This window comes from Garra rufa, chromosome 2 (assembly GCF_049309525.1).
Source record: "Garra rufa chromosome 2, GarRuf1.0, whole genome shotgun sequence".
NCBI classification, from domain to species: Eukaryota; Metazoa; Chordata; class Actinopteri; order Cypriniformes; family Cyprinidae; genus Garra; species Garra rufa.
Genome location: NC_133362.1, coordinates 46035916 through 46055368, shown reverse-complemented (window position 1 = coordinate 46055368; position 19453 = coordinate 46035916). Strand labels below are relative to the sequence as shown.

Sequence of the window (19453 nt, the reverse complement as noted above, 5' to 3'; positions counted from 1 at the left end):
CCGAGAGAGACAAAGCGGATTGACCAAATTCTGTGTCTCTAGCCCATAGAGGCAGAAGACTAGCAGACATTTGCAACAAGGTTAAGCTACAGCGAGCAAACCTTCACTTCAGGTACCTTTGCTTGCGTGTTCCAAGCTAAGGGCCTTCAGCACCTACACCAGGGCCACATCTGCATGTTCCAGATCTTAGGACCCTTTGCTCCAGGAGATCAGCATCCTACAGCGCTTCACGTTCAAGGCTGTCGAAACGGATTCCTGCTCCTTTTCCCACTGACTGCTCCCAGCACAACCAGTGGAAGAATTCACCGCCACCGGACTGCTCATTGTTGGCATTGTTGTGTACTATCAGTATATGATCTTTCTAATTTACATTAGATATTGTATAGCTGACTGCAGTTGATAACAGATAATAGCTCATTTATTTGTTTGATGCATACTAAGGTTCTTTACCTTATTTGTTTCAGAGTAGCAACAGTTTATCTTTCCATAAGATAACATAGCTATGACATAGCAACACCCAACTGAATCACATTTTATGCATCTTATGCACTTTATTCCTGTTGCATTTATTGTATTCATTTAATAGTTGATTACTCTTGTCTATCATTCGTTAATAAATTTATTTTATTACACTTGTGTCTTCCTTGTGTTGATAATACAGTGAGAGGTTCTACAAGTTATCCCACCAATCTTTCTTTTGTGATGTACTCATTACTGCACATGAAGTGACATGTGATCCAAGAATCATAACGTCATCGGTGATACGAGTACCCATCATTACACTATTTCGCCTTCCTAGTGGGCGAAAGCAGAACTCACTACATAATTGGTGTCCCTATGTGGGCCAAGTTAAAATGAAATGAGTCACCTGTAAAATTCGCTACACGCTGCAACCAAGTTATATTATAGACCGTGGTCAAATATCTAAGCTGGAGACTTTAATCTATCTAATGATACACAGTTTGTCCAGATCAAATAAGACTGTGATGATTTAATGTGCTGAGAATGTGAAAACAATAATCTGAGGCCACCAGTGATCTTTGCATGTTAAGAGGCTTTTAAACTAAATATTGTCCTTTTGTTTGGTTTGTGCATATATTTACTGAGGTATAATTATTTTTTAAGGAAAAGAGCTGCACTATTTAAAGAGTAATAAATTGTTAATTAAAATTATATTGTTACAATAACCAGAAACAAAAGTTTAACACATTACACTGAATCCTTTTTTTCTGTTTGGTCCAAGAATGTGACTTCTCTGAAGAAGACATCTGTTTTAAAAATTGCCTCAGCAAATAAGCAATACTAAAAGGATTTGTTCTCATTGAGCTTTGAGTTTGTATAATAGACTAAATAGACTAATATACTAAATCTTTTTTTTCCACAGTACCATCTCCAACAAACATTAGCGTTGTCTGCCACAACTTTGTGAATGTCCTCTACTGGAACTACAGTAACCCAACTGAACAGCTGATATTCAGTGTAAACGTTGATCCTTATGAGAGGTATTTGTGTGTGTGTCAAGAGCAGCCAGCCAAGAAAAAGATATGTAATTTAAAAAAATGTGACATTGCTTAATCTTACTGTCCCATTTATCTCCAGTGATCCCCAAACAGTTGACACCTCTCAGACGTACCTTGATATCAGCAGCTACAGCAGAGATGGGGGTGACGATTACTTTGTGTCTGTGACGGCACATGATGGCCAAGAGAAATCGGAAAGTGTCTTCATTAGATTCACCTACAGCAAAGACTTCTTTGATGCGAACAAACATAAATATAAATGTGAGTTCTCTGAGCTGATCATATGGATACAGTATTACTGTTTATTGCAGCGCAATACAAGGCACTATATTTACACTGTTAATATTTCTCAGACATTTTTAGGGCTTGTTGCTATTCTATAGTTTGTGGCACATTTGTTACCAGGTATAAAGATCTGGTCTTAGAGACAGATTCTTGAACAATGACATGCTAGCATTGCTGCTGAAGAACTACCATCTTCAACAAATTCTTCCCTCTACAAGAAGCTTACTTAGTTTATGTACAGAGAACACATTGGTTCTGGCAAAATGTAGATTGAAATATTTCTAGAGTACATATTAAATTTTTCTAGAGTACATAATAAATATTTCTAGTGTACAAAAAATGAAGTTGACTTTGTTTTATACTGTGAAAAGTACTGCATTATGTGTTTGTTAAGGCAGCATTACAAAAAAAAAAAAAAAAAACTTTAACTTTAAAACTTAACCTTTTTAGTATTGGAATTCAATTGCTTTAGTGCATTGCCAAATAAATTTCTTGTTATTTTGAATTTCTTAAAGCAATATTGGCTTTTGCTTTTTCCAGGCTCTTTGGACTTTCCAGCTATAAATACATCTGTCCACAAAGATGTGATTGAAGCGTCCTTTCAGCACCCTTTTTTACTTCATCAGCAAAACATTTTGAAACAAGAATTTATGTACACAGTCACACATGATGAGGTTGGAAAGCAGTCCCCCACATCGTCATTAAATATTATTCATGTCAGCATGTTGAATTGTTCTTTTTTGAAATCACCCTGTTTAATTTTTTCCTTCCACAGCAAAATATTGTATACTCTTGTTTTGAGGATGAGGAGCTGTGCACTGCAAAAATCCACCTTAACCAAAGCGCAGCTGGACAGTGTGTTGAGTTGAAGTTCGAAGGGAAGATTGCTGGTATTCCTTCATATACCTACATAAACGTTTGTGTCCCTCAGCAGACACCTGAGACAGGTAAATATATATATTTTTTATTTTGTTCATTTTTCCTAATGCAGTGCAGTTGTCTTATCACTCTGTGTTAAGTGCAGACAGTGTGTGAGAACCAGTATTTATTTAAACTCAAAACACTTCCAGAGGTTTCCTGGGTCTTCAAAATGGTCTCTCAGTTTGGTTCACTAGGCTACACAATCATGGGGAAGACTGCTGATCTGACATTTGTTCAGAAGACAATCATTGACAACCTTCACAAGGAGGGAAGCCACAAACATTCATTGCCAAAGAAGCTGGCTGTTCACAGAGTGCTGTATCCAAGCATGTTAACAGAAAGTCTTCTCTGTTTTTATTGTTGTGATTATTATTTTTTTTATGATTATTTTAATTCCTCTCATGTACAGCACTTTGAATTACCATTGTGTATGAAATGTGCTATATAAATAAACTTGCCTTGCCTTGCCTAAACTTCACAAGCAATGGACTGAAGCACTTCATGCTTCCTTCTGCTGACCAGCTTTTTAAAGATGCCGACTGAATTTTCCAGCAGTGGAATGACCATGGTGTTGGTGTGCTTGACTGGCCAGCAAACTCACCAGACCTCAATCCCATAGAGAATCTATGTTGTCAAGAGGAAAATGAGAAACAAGAGACCAAACAATGCAGATGAGTTGAAGGCCACTGTCTAAGAAATCTGGGCTTCCATTCCACCTCAGCAGTGCCACAGACTGATCACCTCCATGCCACGCCGAACTGAGGCAGTAATTAAAGCAAAAGTAGCCCCTACCAAGTATTGAGTACATATACAGTAAATGAACATAATTTCAGAAGGCCAACAGTTCACTAAAAATGTTTTTTTTATATTATTGGTCTTATGAAGTATTCTAATTTGTTGAGATAGTAAATTGGTGGGTTTTTGTTAAATGTGAGCCAAATCATCACAATTAAAAGAACCAAAGACTTAAACTACTTCAGTATGTGTGCACTGAATTTAATACACAAATTTCACAATTTTGAGTTGAATTACTGAAATAAATGAACTTTTCCATGACATTCTAATTTATTGAGATGTACCTATATATACAGTCATGTGAAAAAGTTAGGACACCCTACTGAATTCCTTGATTTTCTGTATCAGAACCTAATAAAAATTGGCAGGCCTTAAAATTTGAAAAATAAAACCTCGACAACATTACATAACATATCAAACATGTCATTATTTACTTAACAAAAATAAAGCCAAGATGGAAAATTAATTTGTGAGAAGGTTAGAACACCCATTTGCTTATGCACAGCTCTCACTACAGCATTTGAGTCAGGATGAGGTCTGGACTTTGACTGGGCTTTTGCAACCCCTTGATTCTTTTGTTTTTCAGCCGTTCTGTTGTAGATTGCTGGTGTGCTTTTGATCATTGTCTTGCATGGCCCAATATTGGCCAGGCTTTAGCCGTCAGATGGACATCCTTACATTTGGAAATCTGGAAAACTTTGGTATACAAAGGAGTTTATGGTCAACTCAGTGACTGTGAGGTGCCCAGGTCCTGGTTCAAAACAAGCCCAAAATCATCAGCCCTCCACCAGCATGTGTGACTTTTGGTATGAGCTGTTTTTGCTGTTATGTTCTTTTTAACCATAGGTTTTAACCAAATATAGCGCTGTGTATTATTGCCAAACATCTTCACTTTAGTCTCGTCTGTTCAAAGCATGTTGTTTTACAAATCTTATGGTTTGTTCAAATGCAACTTTGCAAACCTAAAAACATGCTTCAAATTGTTTGGAAATGGCTGTATTACTCTCCCCAGATTGATGACAGCAACAATTACCTCCTTGGCATTGTTTTAACACACACCTGAAGGCTCCAGACCTGCCAAATGTCTGCTTTTATGGTGGTGCCCTCTCTTGCTTATAATCAGTTAATAAATGGCATTTAATTAGCAGTGCCTGACCGTAACTTACACTCTTAATTTCTATGTTAGTAGTAAGGATGTCCTAACATTGTTACACATGGCTTTTCCATTTTGGCTTTATTTTTGTTAAATAAAATGCAATATGCCATGTATTATTGTTCATCTGAGGTTTTATTTTTCAAATTTTATGACCTGCCAAGGACAAGATCATATTTTATTATGTCCCCATTGTCAGAGTCATGTCTCTGTATTGTCCTGTTCTGTCATGTTTTCCAAGTGTTTTTTCCCCCCATGTTTCTAGCTTATATGGTTTAGTCCTTGTCTCCCCCTTTTGGTTATGTTTAGTTAGTTCAGTCTTGCCCATATTTGTATTTCCCCCATGTTATCTTGTTATCTTGTTAGTGACCACGCCCCCGTTTCAGTGTATTTAAGAGTCTGTGTGTGCACTCCCCATTTGTCCGTCAATGCTTACTGTTACCTCTGTTTGCTTGTGTTCATGTGTTCATCTTTTACTCCCAGTTTTTGTTTGTTTGCATTAGTTACAGTGTTTTATTTAATAAACCATTTACGTTTTCATTTACTCCGGTTCTCCCAATCATTTTCCACTCCTCAACCCCGCCTGGATCGTGACAGATTGACGGACCAACAAAGATGAACTGGGCTGAGGAATTCCTCTGGGACCTCCAGCAGGAGGAACGGCCATTGGAGGAGTTTGTGGAGGATTTCTTGAGCGTTTCCCATCTGGTGAGCTGGAGTGATTCGATGTTAAATGCTTGCTTTCGGATGGGACTAAAGGATGATGGTTTGTTCAATCTAATAACTAATGAAGATTGCCACAAGCCCCTAGCGGATTTTCTTAATCATGTATTGAATCTCTGTAATTCCAAATTTCATGTCAATGTGGAGGATTCTTATCCTCCTCCCATCCGAAAGCATGCAATCACTCCAGTTCATCACCAGCCCGTGTCCTCCACCCACTTCTCCAATGAGCTAAACCCCTCCATGCCCTCCACGCTTCCCCAAGTCTGCCAAAGCTCAACCAGAGTCCTCAGCCCAGTTCCACTGGCAGCCAGCCCTCCAACGTCATGGCCTAGCTTGATGGCTAACGTCCCAGACCCACCATTAATGTCAGTACGGGCCGCCACGCCAGCTCACAAGATGGCTGCCACGCAGGAGTCGGCACACAAGATGGCTGCCACACATGAGTCTGCACGCAAAATGGCTGCCACACAGGAGTCTGCCCGCAAGATAGCCACCGTTCCTGAGTCCTCGGCCAAGATGGCCACCAAGCCTGAATCCCCGGCCAAGATGGCCGCCGTTCCAGAGTTCCCGGCCAAGATGGCCGTCGTTCCTGAACCCTCGGCCAAGATGGCCGCCAAACCTGAGTTCCCGGCCAAGATGGCCGCCGTTGCTGAGTTCCCAGTCAAGATGGCCGTCGTTCCTGAACCCTCGGCCAAGATGGCCGCCGTTCCAGAGTTCCCGGCCAAGATGGCCGTCGTTCCTGAACCCTCGGCCAAGATGGCCGCCAAACCTGCGTTCCCGGCCAAGATGGCCGCCGTTGCTGAGTTCCCAGTCAAGATGGCCGTCGTTCCTGAACCCTCGGCCAAGATGGCCGCCAAACCTGAGTTCCCGGCCAAGATGGCCGCCGTTCCTGAGTCCTCGGCCAAGATGGCTGCCAAGCCGGAGTTCCCGGTCAAGATGGCCGCCGTTACTGAGTTCACGGCCAAGATGAACGCCGTTCCAAAACCCTCGGCCAAAATGACCACCCAACCTGAAATCCCGGCCAAGATGGCCACCAAGCCTGAGTCTGCACCCAAGATGGCTACCGCCAAGTCAGAGTCTTCGCTGGGTCCGCCCAGCCTTCCTGAGTCTCCTCTGGTTCCGCCCAGTCTCCCAGACTCTTCGCTGGTTCCGCCCAGCCTTCCAGTGACTGCGCCGCCAGAGCGCCCTCCAGTGACTGCGCCGCCAGAGCACCCTCCAGTGACTGCGCCGCCAGAGCGCCCTCAAGTGACTGCGCCGCCAGAGCACCCTCCAGTGACTGCGCCGCCAGAGCACCCTCCAGTGACTGCGCCGCCAGAGCACCCTCCAGTGACTGCGCCGCCAGAGCACCCTCCAGTGACTGCGCCGCCAGAGCACCCTCCAGTGACTGCGCCGCCAGAGCACCCTCCAGTGACTGCGCCGCCAGAGCACCCTCCAGTGACTGCGCCGCCAGAGCGCCCTCAAGTGACTGCGCCGCCAGAGCACCCTCCAGTGACTGCGCCGCCAGAGCGCCCTCAAGTGACTGCGCCGCCAGAGCGCCCTCAAGTGACTGCGCCGCCAGAGCACCCTCCAGTGACTGCGCCGCCAGAGCACCCTCCAGTGACTGCGCCGCCAGAGCACCCTCCAGTGACTGCGCCGCCAGAGCGCCCTCAAGTGACTGCGCCGCCAGAGCGCCCTCCAGTGACTGCGCCGTCCAGAGCCCGCTCCTCAAGAGCGCCGTACCTGGCCATGGCCACCTGGACTGTTTACCCTTCTGAACTATTGTCCCGGCCATGGCTTCTTGAGCCTCCAGATCCGCCATGGCCTCCTGAACTATTGTCCCGGCCATGGCTGCCTGAGCTGCCAGATCCACCATGGCCACCTGGACTGTTTACCCGGCCATGGTTTCCTGAACCCCCAGATCCGCCATGGTCTCTTGGACTGTTTACTTGGCCATGGCTTCCTGACCCGCCATGGCCACCTGAGATCCCTGATCCGCCCTGGAGACCACCTATATGTCCCCTGTGTCCTCCTAGCGGTCTCCAGGGCGCCCACCCTCTCTCCCCTTTGGATGTTATTAGGCGCGGGACGCGCCTTCAGGGGAGGGGGGGTAATGTCAGAGTCATGTCTGTGTATTGTCCTGTTCTGTCATGTTTTCCAAGTGTTTTTCCCCCCATGTTTCTAGCTTATATGGTTTAGTCCTTGTCTCCCCCTTTTGGTTATGTTTAGTTAGTTCAGTCTTGCCCATATTTGTATTTCCCCCATGTTATCTTGTTAGTGACCATGCCCCCGTTTCAGTGTATTTAAGAGTCTAAGTTTGCTTGTGTTCATGTGTTCATCTTTTACTCCCAGTTTTTGTTTGTTTGCATTAGTTACAGTGTTTTATTTAATAAACCATTTACGTTTTCATTTACTCCGGTTCTCCCCATCATTTTCCACTCCTCAACCCCGCCTGGATCGTGACACCCATACAGAAAACCATTGAATTCAATAGGATGTCTTTATTAATTAATAAATATTTTTTTCTGAATTTCATATTTACCGTAAAGTCAGTATTTTTGAGTACTAGAGTAGATGCTTCATTGAATTTTTCTTGACTCTTTGGTAGACAAAACAAGATTAATCGCAGTTTTGCTGGGCGGAGGGACCATCATGCTCTTCATTATCATGGGCGTTGTGTGGCTGATCTGCAGGAATTTCTCCGATTCTTTCAGAATCTCCATAACTCCTCAAGGTTTGGTATGTGTCTTTCAATCCTTTCACTTTATGTTTTTTAAAATTATATATTTATATAATCACCTTTACACTGGTCCTTTTTGTCCACTGTGGGGATGATTGTTATCGTACTTTCACTTTAAAAGCAATCCACAGAATAAAGCAATGCATGCTTAAAAAAATATGAAGATCAGTAAATCATGACAGAATTTAACATTTTTAGATGAACCTTTAATGTTTGGTTTTTTTAAATTTAGCAATGTTTTGCATTTGTGATGTGTCTGGTGACTTGCAGTAGTTTTAGTAGTACCATCAGTAGCACCAAGATTAACCGTTTGCTGTTTTCATATGCAGCGGAGCATTATACCTGGGCAATCTTTTACAATCCAACCCGAGTTGACTGACGTTTCTTCAATGACATCTCAGGGACCCCTACTGGAAGACGTTTCTTCGACTGATATAGACTGCAAAGCAAACTCTACCCTACCCACTAGTGATGGCAAAGTAATGGATCTATCTGAAGAGGTTTCCCATGGGGATGTGACTAATGACAACAATAATGAAGACATTACTGACGAATACGAGCCACGACCACCAGTTCATTAGTTCCATATATAAAGTGAGCGTACCCTCAGATTTGATCTTAGAGTGTGCGTAAGCTTAAAGGGTCAGAAAAAGCTTATTAGAGAGATGATGTTCACACACACATACTTTGATAATGTTCGCTATGTGCTTTAACGAAACGACACACACAAATACTTCTTGAAGGCTGGAGTAAAATGATTTGCACAGACATAAACGAGTTTAGGTAGATTTTGAAGTGAATTACCTTCAAAAATAAAAGTAACTCATTGCGTCCTAAATGGCTCAGTCTTTTGTTCAGTTTTACACCCAAACACAGAACATCGGAATTGCTTACGAGAAATTGTTGATGGCTGCTTGAGTGCAGAGGAAATGAAGGACAGCGTACAACGGCAACTCATTGAGTGCAGAAACTATGGGAATGCAGGACTGTCAGTCAGTAGCCATGGGCGGGGCTTAAACAATGTGATGTCACACTGCTCAGAGAATCAAAACGGCATGTCTACTGAGACTTATTTGGTTTAATCATGATGGATGGATTTTTATCATTCTAAGGTAGTTGTGTTTACACACTGCCAACACACATTTATGTCACACTATTCATATGTCTACTAAAAGCTACAATTAATATCTGCCAAACGCTTCACTGTAGTTGTACAATTCTCTGGCTGAAATGTTACACATTGTAGGTTGTATGAATACAAAATAAAACAGCATTACTCTGAATGCCTAAAGTAAATTTTAAACTTAATATTAACTATCATCTATAAATGCTATATAATTATTGTTCATGTTAACTAATATATTGTTAACAACCAAAATCATATTGTGAAGTGTGTGTATGTTTCACACTTTTGATGTCATAGTGTAACCCTTTTTTTTTTTGCTGTAACCCTTAAAAACAGACTGCCAGAGCGTTACTCTAAATGCATGTGTCCACTGACATTTTTGCTGATGCCACCGGGTGTCACACCAGGCCAGCAGAGGGAGCCCTGCCCCTCACTGACTGTTGCTGCTCCCTCTACTGCTTCGCTGGTTACTTCCTGTTTGTCAGCCATAAAGCATGCTCAGAACACACACACACACCGCGAAGTATTGTTAGCTCCTAGCTACATGCCAAGCGTTTTCCCTGATTCTCTGTGCCTTGTTCCGTGTTTCCTAGTTTCTTAGTTAATTCCTTGTTTTGTTTTGAGTATTAGTTTAATCGTAGTTTTGTCTTGTTTGTTTTGGTTTGTTTGTTTGTTACTTTGGACTGCCCCTCTGGATTTCGACCTACGCCTGTTTTACGGATTACTCTCTGGATTATCTCTGCCATTGTTGTTTGCTATCTCTGACCCTGCATTGTTTGACCACATATCTTCCAATAAAGCCTGCATTTGGATCCACACGTCGCTCTCCAGTCTCCCATTGTTACACCGGGGTGGCGGTTGCGCTGATGGCTTGGGCCTGTCATCGCTGCTTGCAGCTCTATTTTACTAGTTGAGTTTGATGATTTCATACATGTGTGTGTGTGCACTTTGCAATTTATTTCTAATAGATTTCAATGTTCATGTGCTTCCCATTTTAAAGGGGTCCTATTATGCCAGCGGTTCTCAATTCCAGTCCTCGCGCCCCACCGTGCTGCACATTTTGTGTTTCACATATCGCTTCCGACGTTTGTTCTGTTCCAACGTTACTGCCCTTCGAAGTGGACATCACAGGATATTCCGCCATTATTCATTAGTTCGAAGCGAGTGTATGTGTTCCATTTGAAGGTCATTAAAGCGTGCGAGACGTAAATTTAAAATGCATTTATTTACAGATGCACTTATGTCACACTTCTCTAGTAAGTTTCATCTGTGTGTGAAGACGCTGCATGCGGATGCGTAGCGCAAATCTGTGAATGAATGTTTCGAAGTATAGTAAACAGTTTCCCCCACTTAGGGAGCAGGGAGCAATGAACACAGTGCAGGGACCATGTCAATCGGAACGCAGTTCCTGCACGAACCTCACTTGTAATGAGCTGGTTATCTGAATCAGGTGTGTTAACTAAGAGAGACATGCAAAATATGCAGAGCGGGGGGGCGCGAGGACTGGAATTGAGAACCGCTATATTATGCTTTTTCACTTTTTGAATTTTTACCACTGTGTGGTTTGTATGTTTGGGCATTAAAAACATCTGCAAAGTTACAAATCTCAAAGTCCACTCCAAAGGGAGCCGCCCCGTAAATGTGTGCAGTGTTTGGTAAGAGATTTATTCATCATATAGTGTAGATAGCTTCACTAGATTTATGGTTTCGGGCATGTAAATAATGAAATACATTAGCACAATGCTGCCCTCCAAAGGCAAAGTGCAGTAACTACGCAAACACTGAAACTGAGAAAAATGCCTTTAAAGTTTTTACAACAGCTAGTCAAACATGTTTACACTGTCTTTTCTCTGAACGTTTCTCTGAAATGGGACAAAATTAAACCAGGAGACTTTGCCACAAGACAAAACAGTTGTCACATTTTAAGTCCATTTTAAGCCTTAACTTAATTTTGACCAAATGTGTAGTTACTGCACTTCGCCTTTGGAGGGCAGAATAATGATATATCACGTAAAGTCCGCGATCACGCAGGCTGATGATAGGACCAACACTACTGTAGCGTATTATTTACTCACCCTCCATGCATCCTAGGTGTATATGCAGTGTTGGGCTGTAGCGTCGCTACAAGTAGTGACGCTACTAGCTTAACTACATTTCTCAGTAGCGTGGTGGTAGCGTCGCTGTTTTCTGAATCAAATAGCTTTTCAGTAGCTAAGCTATTAATTTGATCAAGTAACGCGGTAGCGTCAACAAAAGCTACAAGCTATATATTTTTCTATACTTTAAGCTCAAATCGGAAATATAGCTGCTACGGATCACTGATCTTGGGTCAGTAAGCGGCGCCACCTCCACTAAACCTCGTGACGCCATTGGCTCGTTAAACTGTCAGTCAAACCGTATTATTCCTCCCGCCTCTCTCTTGAATGAAGTGCGGCGCGCAGTTTGAAGCATCTCAGCATGTTTGCAGACTTGAGGTAAATTGTTGATTGAAAAGTACATGTTTTCTGTATTTATAATACAGCACTGTATTTATAAAGGCTAATGGGTTTTTTTTGCATTCGAGGAGATGAGAAAAGTGTGTCTTAGTTTAGCATTTGTTGTCGACACAAATTGCTTATATGAAGCGCTGAATCTTTATATTTTAGCTAAATGTCAGAAAAAAAAACTGAGCGCCCACATAGCAACAGAAAACTGTATAATCTGCAATGCAAAATGTAGTATTAGAACTAGTGATGGGCGCCTTGATTTTAGTCTTTGAAGCAGGCTAGTGCTCTGGGAAGATCTCAAACCTCAGAAGTACGAGATGGGGAGAGGATGGGTGTGGGTGTCAAATTCATGGCGAAAGGCAAAATGTTTTGGTTCGTTCTTAGCAAAAACAAACGAATTATAATAATCTTTGCTAATATTCATGATACTTCAAACTGCTTTGGACTTTGCAGTATCGAATTATGCCTTTACTATGACCAAAATGACAGAATATGCCATTCAGCTGTCTGATCGCGCCTGTGTCTTATTACACTCGCCATCACTGCAGCCTGTTCATTTGAAAAATAAAACACAGTCACCCAAAAGTTACACTAGTCAATTTAAATAGTGTGTATTACATGCAGTTCAGCGTGACCACCGGTCCTGTGGCACATTTTTGCTCATCATGATTTTCCGTCGACGTGCATGAAGTACAAAGCTTACCCAATGCATAATAATTTCGCTTCAAATACATTGCAGAAATGGATCATTTGTATTTGTGGCAAGAGAGGTAACGTTAGTCTACATAAGCCCAACTTTACTTTCAGTTTCGCATTTAATTTGTTTTGGATTGTTGGATTTATTTATTTATTTATTTATTTCATCATTGTTCTGTTCTGAATAAGGTTATAGTTAAAGGATTTGTTGTGGAGTGAGGGAAATAATGTCAAAATATTATAACATTACGCTGTAGGCCTGTTTATTTCAGAATATAATAAAATGTGACTTATAGGCCTGTAGGTTTAATTTTTTCCTCTCTTACAATTTATGTTAATGTGTTTTACCTTCTGCAAACGAAAATAGCCGCTTGATTCGGTTATATATTCTTACTGTCAGTTAACAAATTTACAATAGAATTTAGCTTTGCTTCCCAGATAGTAACAGGGTCTGGGCCAAATCTGGCTTAAATTCCACACTTATTTATATACTTATTTATATAGCTATATACAGCAAATCTACAGCGCTTCCATTAGGCTATTTTTTACGAAGCTGTCAACACTGTAAACTCTGACGACATGCAATCAGTTGACGAACACCCATTCATATATGGACTTATGTTATTAAATAATATGTATAAAATAATTTTATTTACCAATTTCATGTTTTCCCTGTTTTATTCGTTTAATATTCTGAAACTGGTGCTATTTTTTAGTTTTTTTATTTTTTTTATTTTTTTTTTTCAAGAAAGAATTCAACCCCCCAAAATATGAGATAAATCCAGCCCTGTACATGATACTGATTTTTGTTGCCAAATTGGTTTGGAAGAGTGGTTGAATAAACAATTAAACTGAACTTGTATGCCTGTATGACTGACAATTTAATTGATCACTGAGCATTGACTTGGTATGATGTTGGTTCAATAGAAAAATGACATTTTAAAAAATAGCTTAGATGTAGTGAACTACTTTTGCCATGATGCTGTAGCTTAGCTTGCTTCATTACCCAAGGCTGTAGCTTTCATGTAGTTAAGCTTCATTTAGTGAGGAGTAACTGTTAGCTTAGCTCACTACATTTTCCAAGTAGCTTGCCCATCACTGTGTATATGACTTCCTGCTTTCAGACGAATGCAATCAGAGTTATATTAAAAATAATCCTGGCACTCCCAAGCTTTACAACGGGATATTGAATGGCATAGGGAAGCGTTTCTCTCCATCAGTCCAAAATAAGTCGATTCATAATAAAAAAGTGTCTCACATGGCTCTGGGAGTTCAGTAAAAGCCTCCTTTAATGATCCAATGTTTTTGTAAGAAAAATTTCCATATTTAAAGGAACCGTATGTAGGATTGTGGCCAAAACTGGTACTGCAATCACTTTCAAAATACTGTAGAACGGTGTATCCCTTCCGCTCCCCCCTGACTCGAGGTTGCCAGCTAAGCTGCAGGAGTAGGCTGCTACAAGGAGCTTCCAATGGCAAGTGACGAGTTTTACACAGTAATTTGTTTTTCTTCTGTTAATTATGTTTATGCTTCACAAGAGATGTTTTGCGAAGTAATTATGTATCGCAAAAATTTACAGATGGCGATTAGCCAAATATTTCGCAAAGATGTACTGTAATACCACATTTCAGTCGCAACATAGATTGTTTTCATACCCTGCTAGTGGTGCGATATAAAGCTTTTTATGAACGCATTTAGCACGGCCGACTGTGGAAAATCCACTGTGTACGGAAGCAAAGTTAGCCAAACATAGATGAATCTTACCTGTCCAGGAGAAAATTAGCAACGTTGGCGACTATCTTCAAATTCTTCTCCGTTTTCAGCCGTCTCTATCTTTCAAAGGCATCTCCTATACAAATCCTTGTTTTATTTTGGACTTTTTCACGACGTGTTTCGGATTCATAACGAGGTCTTTTAGGTTTCGTAACGTTATACATGTTTTATCCGACACGTTCGTATAGCTGCAGCTGTAACAGAGCTGGCAACCCAGATGACAAAACTCTACTGATTTCGTGATTGGTAGATAGCTGGAGGGTGGAGCCTCAGACCAAAACACAAAACGACAACAATAACATCAGTTGAGGGCTGGGGTTCATTCTTCGTACCTCGCTAACTAAGTTAGCTGGATTTGATTGTTGACGATTTTGCGTGATCTTGGATCATTCGGTTCTTCTACGCTCATCCGGGACTTGCTGTCATAGCAACAGATCCGTAAGCGTAAACCTGCTCTGGATCAGGCTTACTTTATGTAAACAGGATTAGATCGCGGCCACTCAGTTATGTCCGCTTCATTTATACGAAAGCAACAGCGATATTTGCCCAATTAATTTGTACTATTATATTACAAGTCAAAGATGACCGCACATATATGTGATGCAGGGTAATTCATAAAAAAAAAAAAATGCAGTCTGTCATTTGAAAAGTGCATGTCACTTAAACATAGTTCGTGTAGTTTGTGTAACACTGTTTTTCCATAAATAAATATTATCAGTGTAACTAAAGATAATGCAGTATTTGATTCTCTTATTGATTTCATACAGACACATACAGGTCATTTTCTAAAAAAGGGAAATGTACTATTAATCATTCTATTTCATTTGATTATTTCACATTTAATTTATATTTTAGAGTAGTAATAGTAAATTACTTTGTGGAATAAAGATGAGAGACCACGGCTATAAAAGCGAAGGTGGATTTACCTAGAAGCTTTTGTTTCTTTAGCTCAGTATACTCTATTTTTTGCTGGAGACTTCTCTTATAGAGCAAATGGATGTCACCCTGTTTCATTTGTAGAGACAACATTTAATGGTCAATACATGTCATAGAGGAAGTAAAATTAATTACAAGACTGTCCACCTCTGTATCAGGCCTCTCTGCCTGCAACTCACACTGCAGTCAGAAATATATATATATATATATATATATATATATATATATATATATATTAGGGGTGGGCATAGATTAATTTTTTTTATATCTAGATTAATCTAGATTAAATCTTGGAATTAATCTAGATTAAAATGGCTAATTTGAATTCTGCTGAAGGAATATGTGTGCTACCCAAATAATGACTAAAAGTAAGTCTTCGAGAACGGGCCAGGTGGCGCATTAGACCAGGCGCTCATCTCCTGTTTCCAAAATGCATCACAAACTGCTTGACAATTGCATTTACAACATAATTACCTATACAAACTTGTGTAACCAAGTACTTCTGCGCAAAAGCCTGCACGACGTACGCGTTGCCATTAAATACACAGACACGCACGGGCATGGATTTCTGCGTGCATCTTCCATTAAACTGCGTTGCTTTTAGAAGCGTCAATTCAGTTGTTGCATATAGTTTAATGTCTTTATTTCGGGATTATCAAATTAAATTATAACTCAAACTTGAGATTTTACTGGGGCACAGCAGATTTTCACTGGGGCACGTGCCCCAGTAAAAAGGGTCTAGCAACGCACCTGCCCTGAAGCGGCTTCATAACTGCATCCATGTTTGCACGTCTCATTTGATGTGGTAATTTCACAGAAGTTGAAGACTCGTTCTCGCCCCCTACAGTGCAATTCCACTAGGTATACGTCATCCGCGCTAAAATTTCAAGGTGAAAGTCATCATATCTTGCGATATCGCCCGATAAGAGTCTCTCGTTAACGCAGCACGTTAACGCCGATAACGGCCCACCACTAATATATATATATATATATATATATATATATATATATATATATATATATAATAATCCCAACTTACTGTGCATACTTCAGTCACACAGTGGGAAAAGTTAAAAGGCATGGAGTGTTATGCAAAACTACACAAAAAAAAAATAAAAATAAATAAATGTTAAAGTACAAAAAGCATTTTAATTATGGCAACAACCAAATATTTTACATTGTAAAAATAGAATTATAAGCTCATTTACCAGTTATGAAGGTGCTGCTGGTCTAAGGAAGAGCTGCCCCCTGTCAGAGTGTCACCTACACGAACCACGCCCTCTCAAGCACCACCCACTCGTTCCAACTCACCTGATTATTGACTGTGCACACCTGACGTCACTTCCCTCTGCTCTATATATACCCGGATCTTCCAGACACTCATTGTCTGGTCTACAGATCGCACCCCATGATAGCCCTGCTCCCCTGGACTACTTTGGACTCTGGTTACCTCTATGTTTCCCGCGGACTCTCTATCTATACCCAGGACTGCTCAGATAAGAATCATTACCGTCACATTCATCTCTGCCAATGTTTACAAATTACCTGCTGTGTTAATAAACTTACCTTCATCATTTTATACTTACCTCCGTCTCTGCCTACGTCCTTGTGTGTGACACCCCCAGGGATGCCCTCAACAATGGGTCTAGTGGCATTCAACCCTAGGGCCAGCTCCTCTGCCGGGGTGTGAGGAGGTGCAGGACCACCACCTATCTTTTTTTGCTCTTCCCTTTTCTTGGTTGCTGTTATAAACAAACAAACAGATTTTTTTCAGAGTCTCTTTTCAAGAGACTAAAAGCAATATAAGTGATAAATATTACCATTCTGTAGAATATTCTTATATTTCACTTTTACTTGTTCCTATATTCTAGTGGGTCCTGTTGTGACTCTAATGTGAAAGAGGATTCCCTTTTCTCTTCCCTGTAATATAATATAATTCCCTTTAAAATAATATAATTTTAGTCTCTTGAAAAGAGACTCTGAAATAATCTGTTAGTTTGTTTATAACAGCAACCAAAAAAAGGGAAGAGCAAATATAATATAATGTAATATAATATAATAACTTACAAGTTTAATTTGTCTCCTTCAACATGTTCGCCGACCAATTAAAGAGTTGCCGATCAATGTTTCTACTATCGATACGTAGCCCCTTTTAAGCCACCCAGTGATCTCAGATTACTTCATCCAGCTATACTAATCATCAACAACAGGTGCGTTCGGAGAACCGGAATAGCGAGCTCATAGTTAGCGCGATGATTTGATCTTGGATGTAGTAAGCGAGGTACGAAGAACGGACCCCTGCAACCCTCACTTTTAAATGACAATATCCTGGCCGGACCACTGTTGTCAGTGATATAAGTATTTGAAATGAACATGATTTCTTAATGTCTAGTGACATGTCAGGGCCATTTTATGATTAACTGACATAAATTTCTTACATACGGTTCCTTTAAAATTCAAGAATCACTTTAATCTAGTTTGGTGCTTTGGGAAGGGCCGTGACAGTACTATATGTCGTCAAAGCTGTTCGCCAATCGCAGCGCAGTGGGACTGCTAATCACAATACATTTGGTTTTTCGGAAGGTGGAACCCGGAACTAATGGAGCCCTTTGTGCCAGCCTGGGGAGAAAGCCATTGTAATAATGTAAATTATGTGAAAAATTATGCATTTTTTGAACCACCAAGCATGAAAGCATGTTCTAGTGCACCCTAAAACAAAATAAAGACTTTGTAAAAGAGCATAATAGGACCCCTTTAAAAATAATCCTGGCACTCCTAAGCTTTAGAACGGCATTTTTATGTGAATATTCATTTACTACACCTTATTATATATGTTTATATCATGCGGTTCTCAAATCTGTTTGCTCATTAGTTGTTTTTTTATGTCATGTGACCCTTATTGTTTGCTATAAGTAGCCCTCATGTTGCCATGGTTTCTTGTCGTGTATTGAACGTTTTTACCTCTGTCTGGTTAATTGTTTCATGTCTATAGTCAAGTCTTTGTTCATTGTTTTGTCTTTTGGATTTCATGTTGGATATTATAGTAAAGCTACACTTGGATTCATCTTCAACTTGCCATTCAGTGGTCCCTCATTTCAACTCTGTATTCAGACTATACGACATTTCAACAGCGTAATAATGTGTGAATAGCATATTGCTTGTTTAAAATTTCTTAAAGAAAAGAGTTAAATATCAAACAACAGCATTAAATGATTTTAGACAAAATAATGAATTCAGCATACCTGGTTGAAGTTGTTTGTCATACTGCACTGTACTGAAATTCAGTTGTTTGTCTCTGAGACAAACATATGTGACTCCTGGTGTAAGGGAAAAGTTGAACGAGCTGTTTAACATCAACTCTGCAATGGATAATTATTAGCACAGTAACAAGATTGGAAGTTTAAGACATTAACTTGTAAGCTCAAAACACAAGGTGCTTCCCTTTTTAATATAAATAAGACATTTATGGACAAATCTAAGACATATAAACTAATCTAACACATAGACACACACATTCACCCATTTACACAAATTGCAGAAAGAGAGAAAGTGACAAAAGAATTTAGAGTTTAGGAGAGTGAAACCCCAAGTTTATAGCAATATATGCCATTGCTTAGACCTGAACAACCGTCAATCATATAATTAACCCTCAGACTGAATTTCTCAATGAGGCTATTAAACTTTATATTAAATGCACCAGTTCAGCTAGAATCTGGAGGTTTTACTTGTGTTGCCTTTGTATGTCATCAAAGTGATGGCAAAAACCGGTGTCAAAAAAGTCTGCCATTGTTTTGACACCGGAACAGGGATGTAGACAAGAATAGCTCCTAAGCGACTGAGGTGTTTTGTTGTTGGATGTAATTGTCACGTTGGGAAGGAGGAGATCTGGGTCCAAATGCAGGGAAGGAAGTTTTAATATAAATAAACAAACTAAACACAAACAAAAGGCCAACACGGCACAACACAACTAGAATCAAAGATCAAATTAAACAAAACAGGAAACACGGTCTAGGAGCCAGGATCAGGAACACAGAGAAACACACACAAAGACAATGCAGCCAGAATGAATAGTGGGCAATGAGAGTTCTTATAGTCCATATGATTGTGAACAGGTGTGAGTAGAGACGAGTGTTAATTACAACAAGACAGGTGTAAACAATCAGGGAAGTGCAGTGCAAGGGAAAGGGAAACAGCGACCTCAGGTGGCTGAGGGAAAACCCACAGCCCAGATCATGACAGTACCCCCTCTCTACGGAACGGCTCCCAGACGTTCCATAAGTCTGGAGGGCGGTGGAAGGGGGAACGGTGAAACAGGGGGAG

At 40.6% G+C, this 19453-nt stretch overlaps 1 protein-coding gene across 1 annotated transcript in view; it reads left to right on the top strand.

The window, feature by feature from the left end:
* LOC141326486 (interferon gamma receptor 1-like) overlaps positions 1–10053 on the top strand; it is a 38038-nt gene extending 27985 nt beyond the window's left edge. The window contains exons 2-7 of the mRNA XM_073835230.1: positions 1385–1502; positions 1600–1781; positions 2346–2479; positions 2581–2752; positions 7985–8115; positions 8446–10053. Coding sequence (XP_073691331.1) covers positions 1385–1502; positions 1600–1781; positions 2346–2479; positions 2581–2752; positions 7985–8115; positions 8446–8697 — 989 coding nt within the window. The 3' untranslated portion in view covers positions 8698–10053. The remainder of the gene's footprint in view (positions 1–1384; positions 1503–1599; positions 1782–2345; positions 2480–2580; positions 2753–7984; positions 8116–8445) is intronic.
* The last annotated feature ends 9400 nt before the right edge of the window (positions 10054–19453 follow it).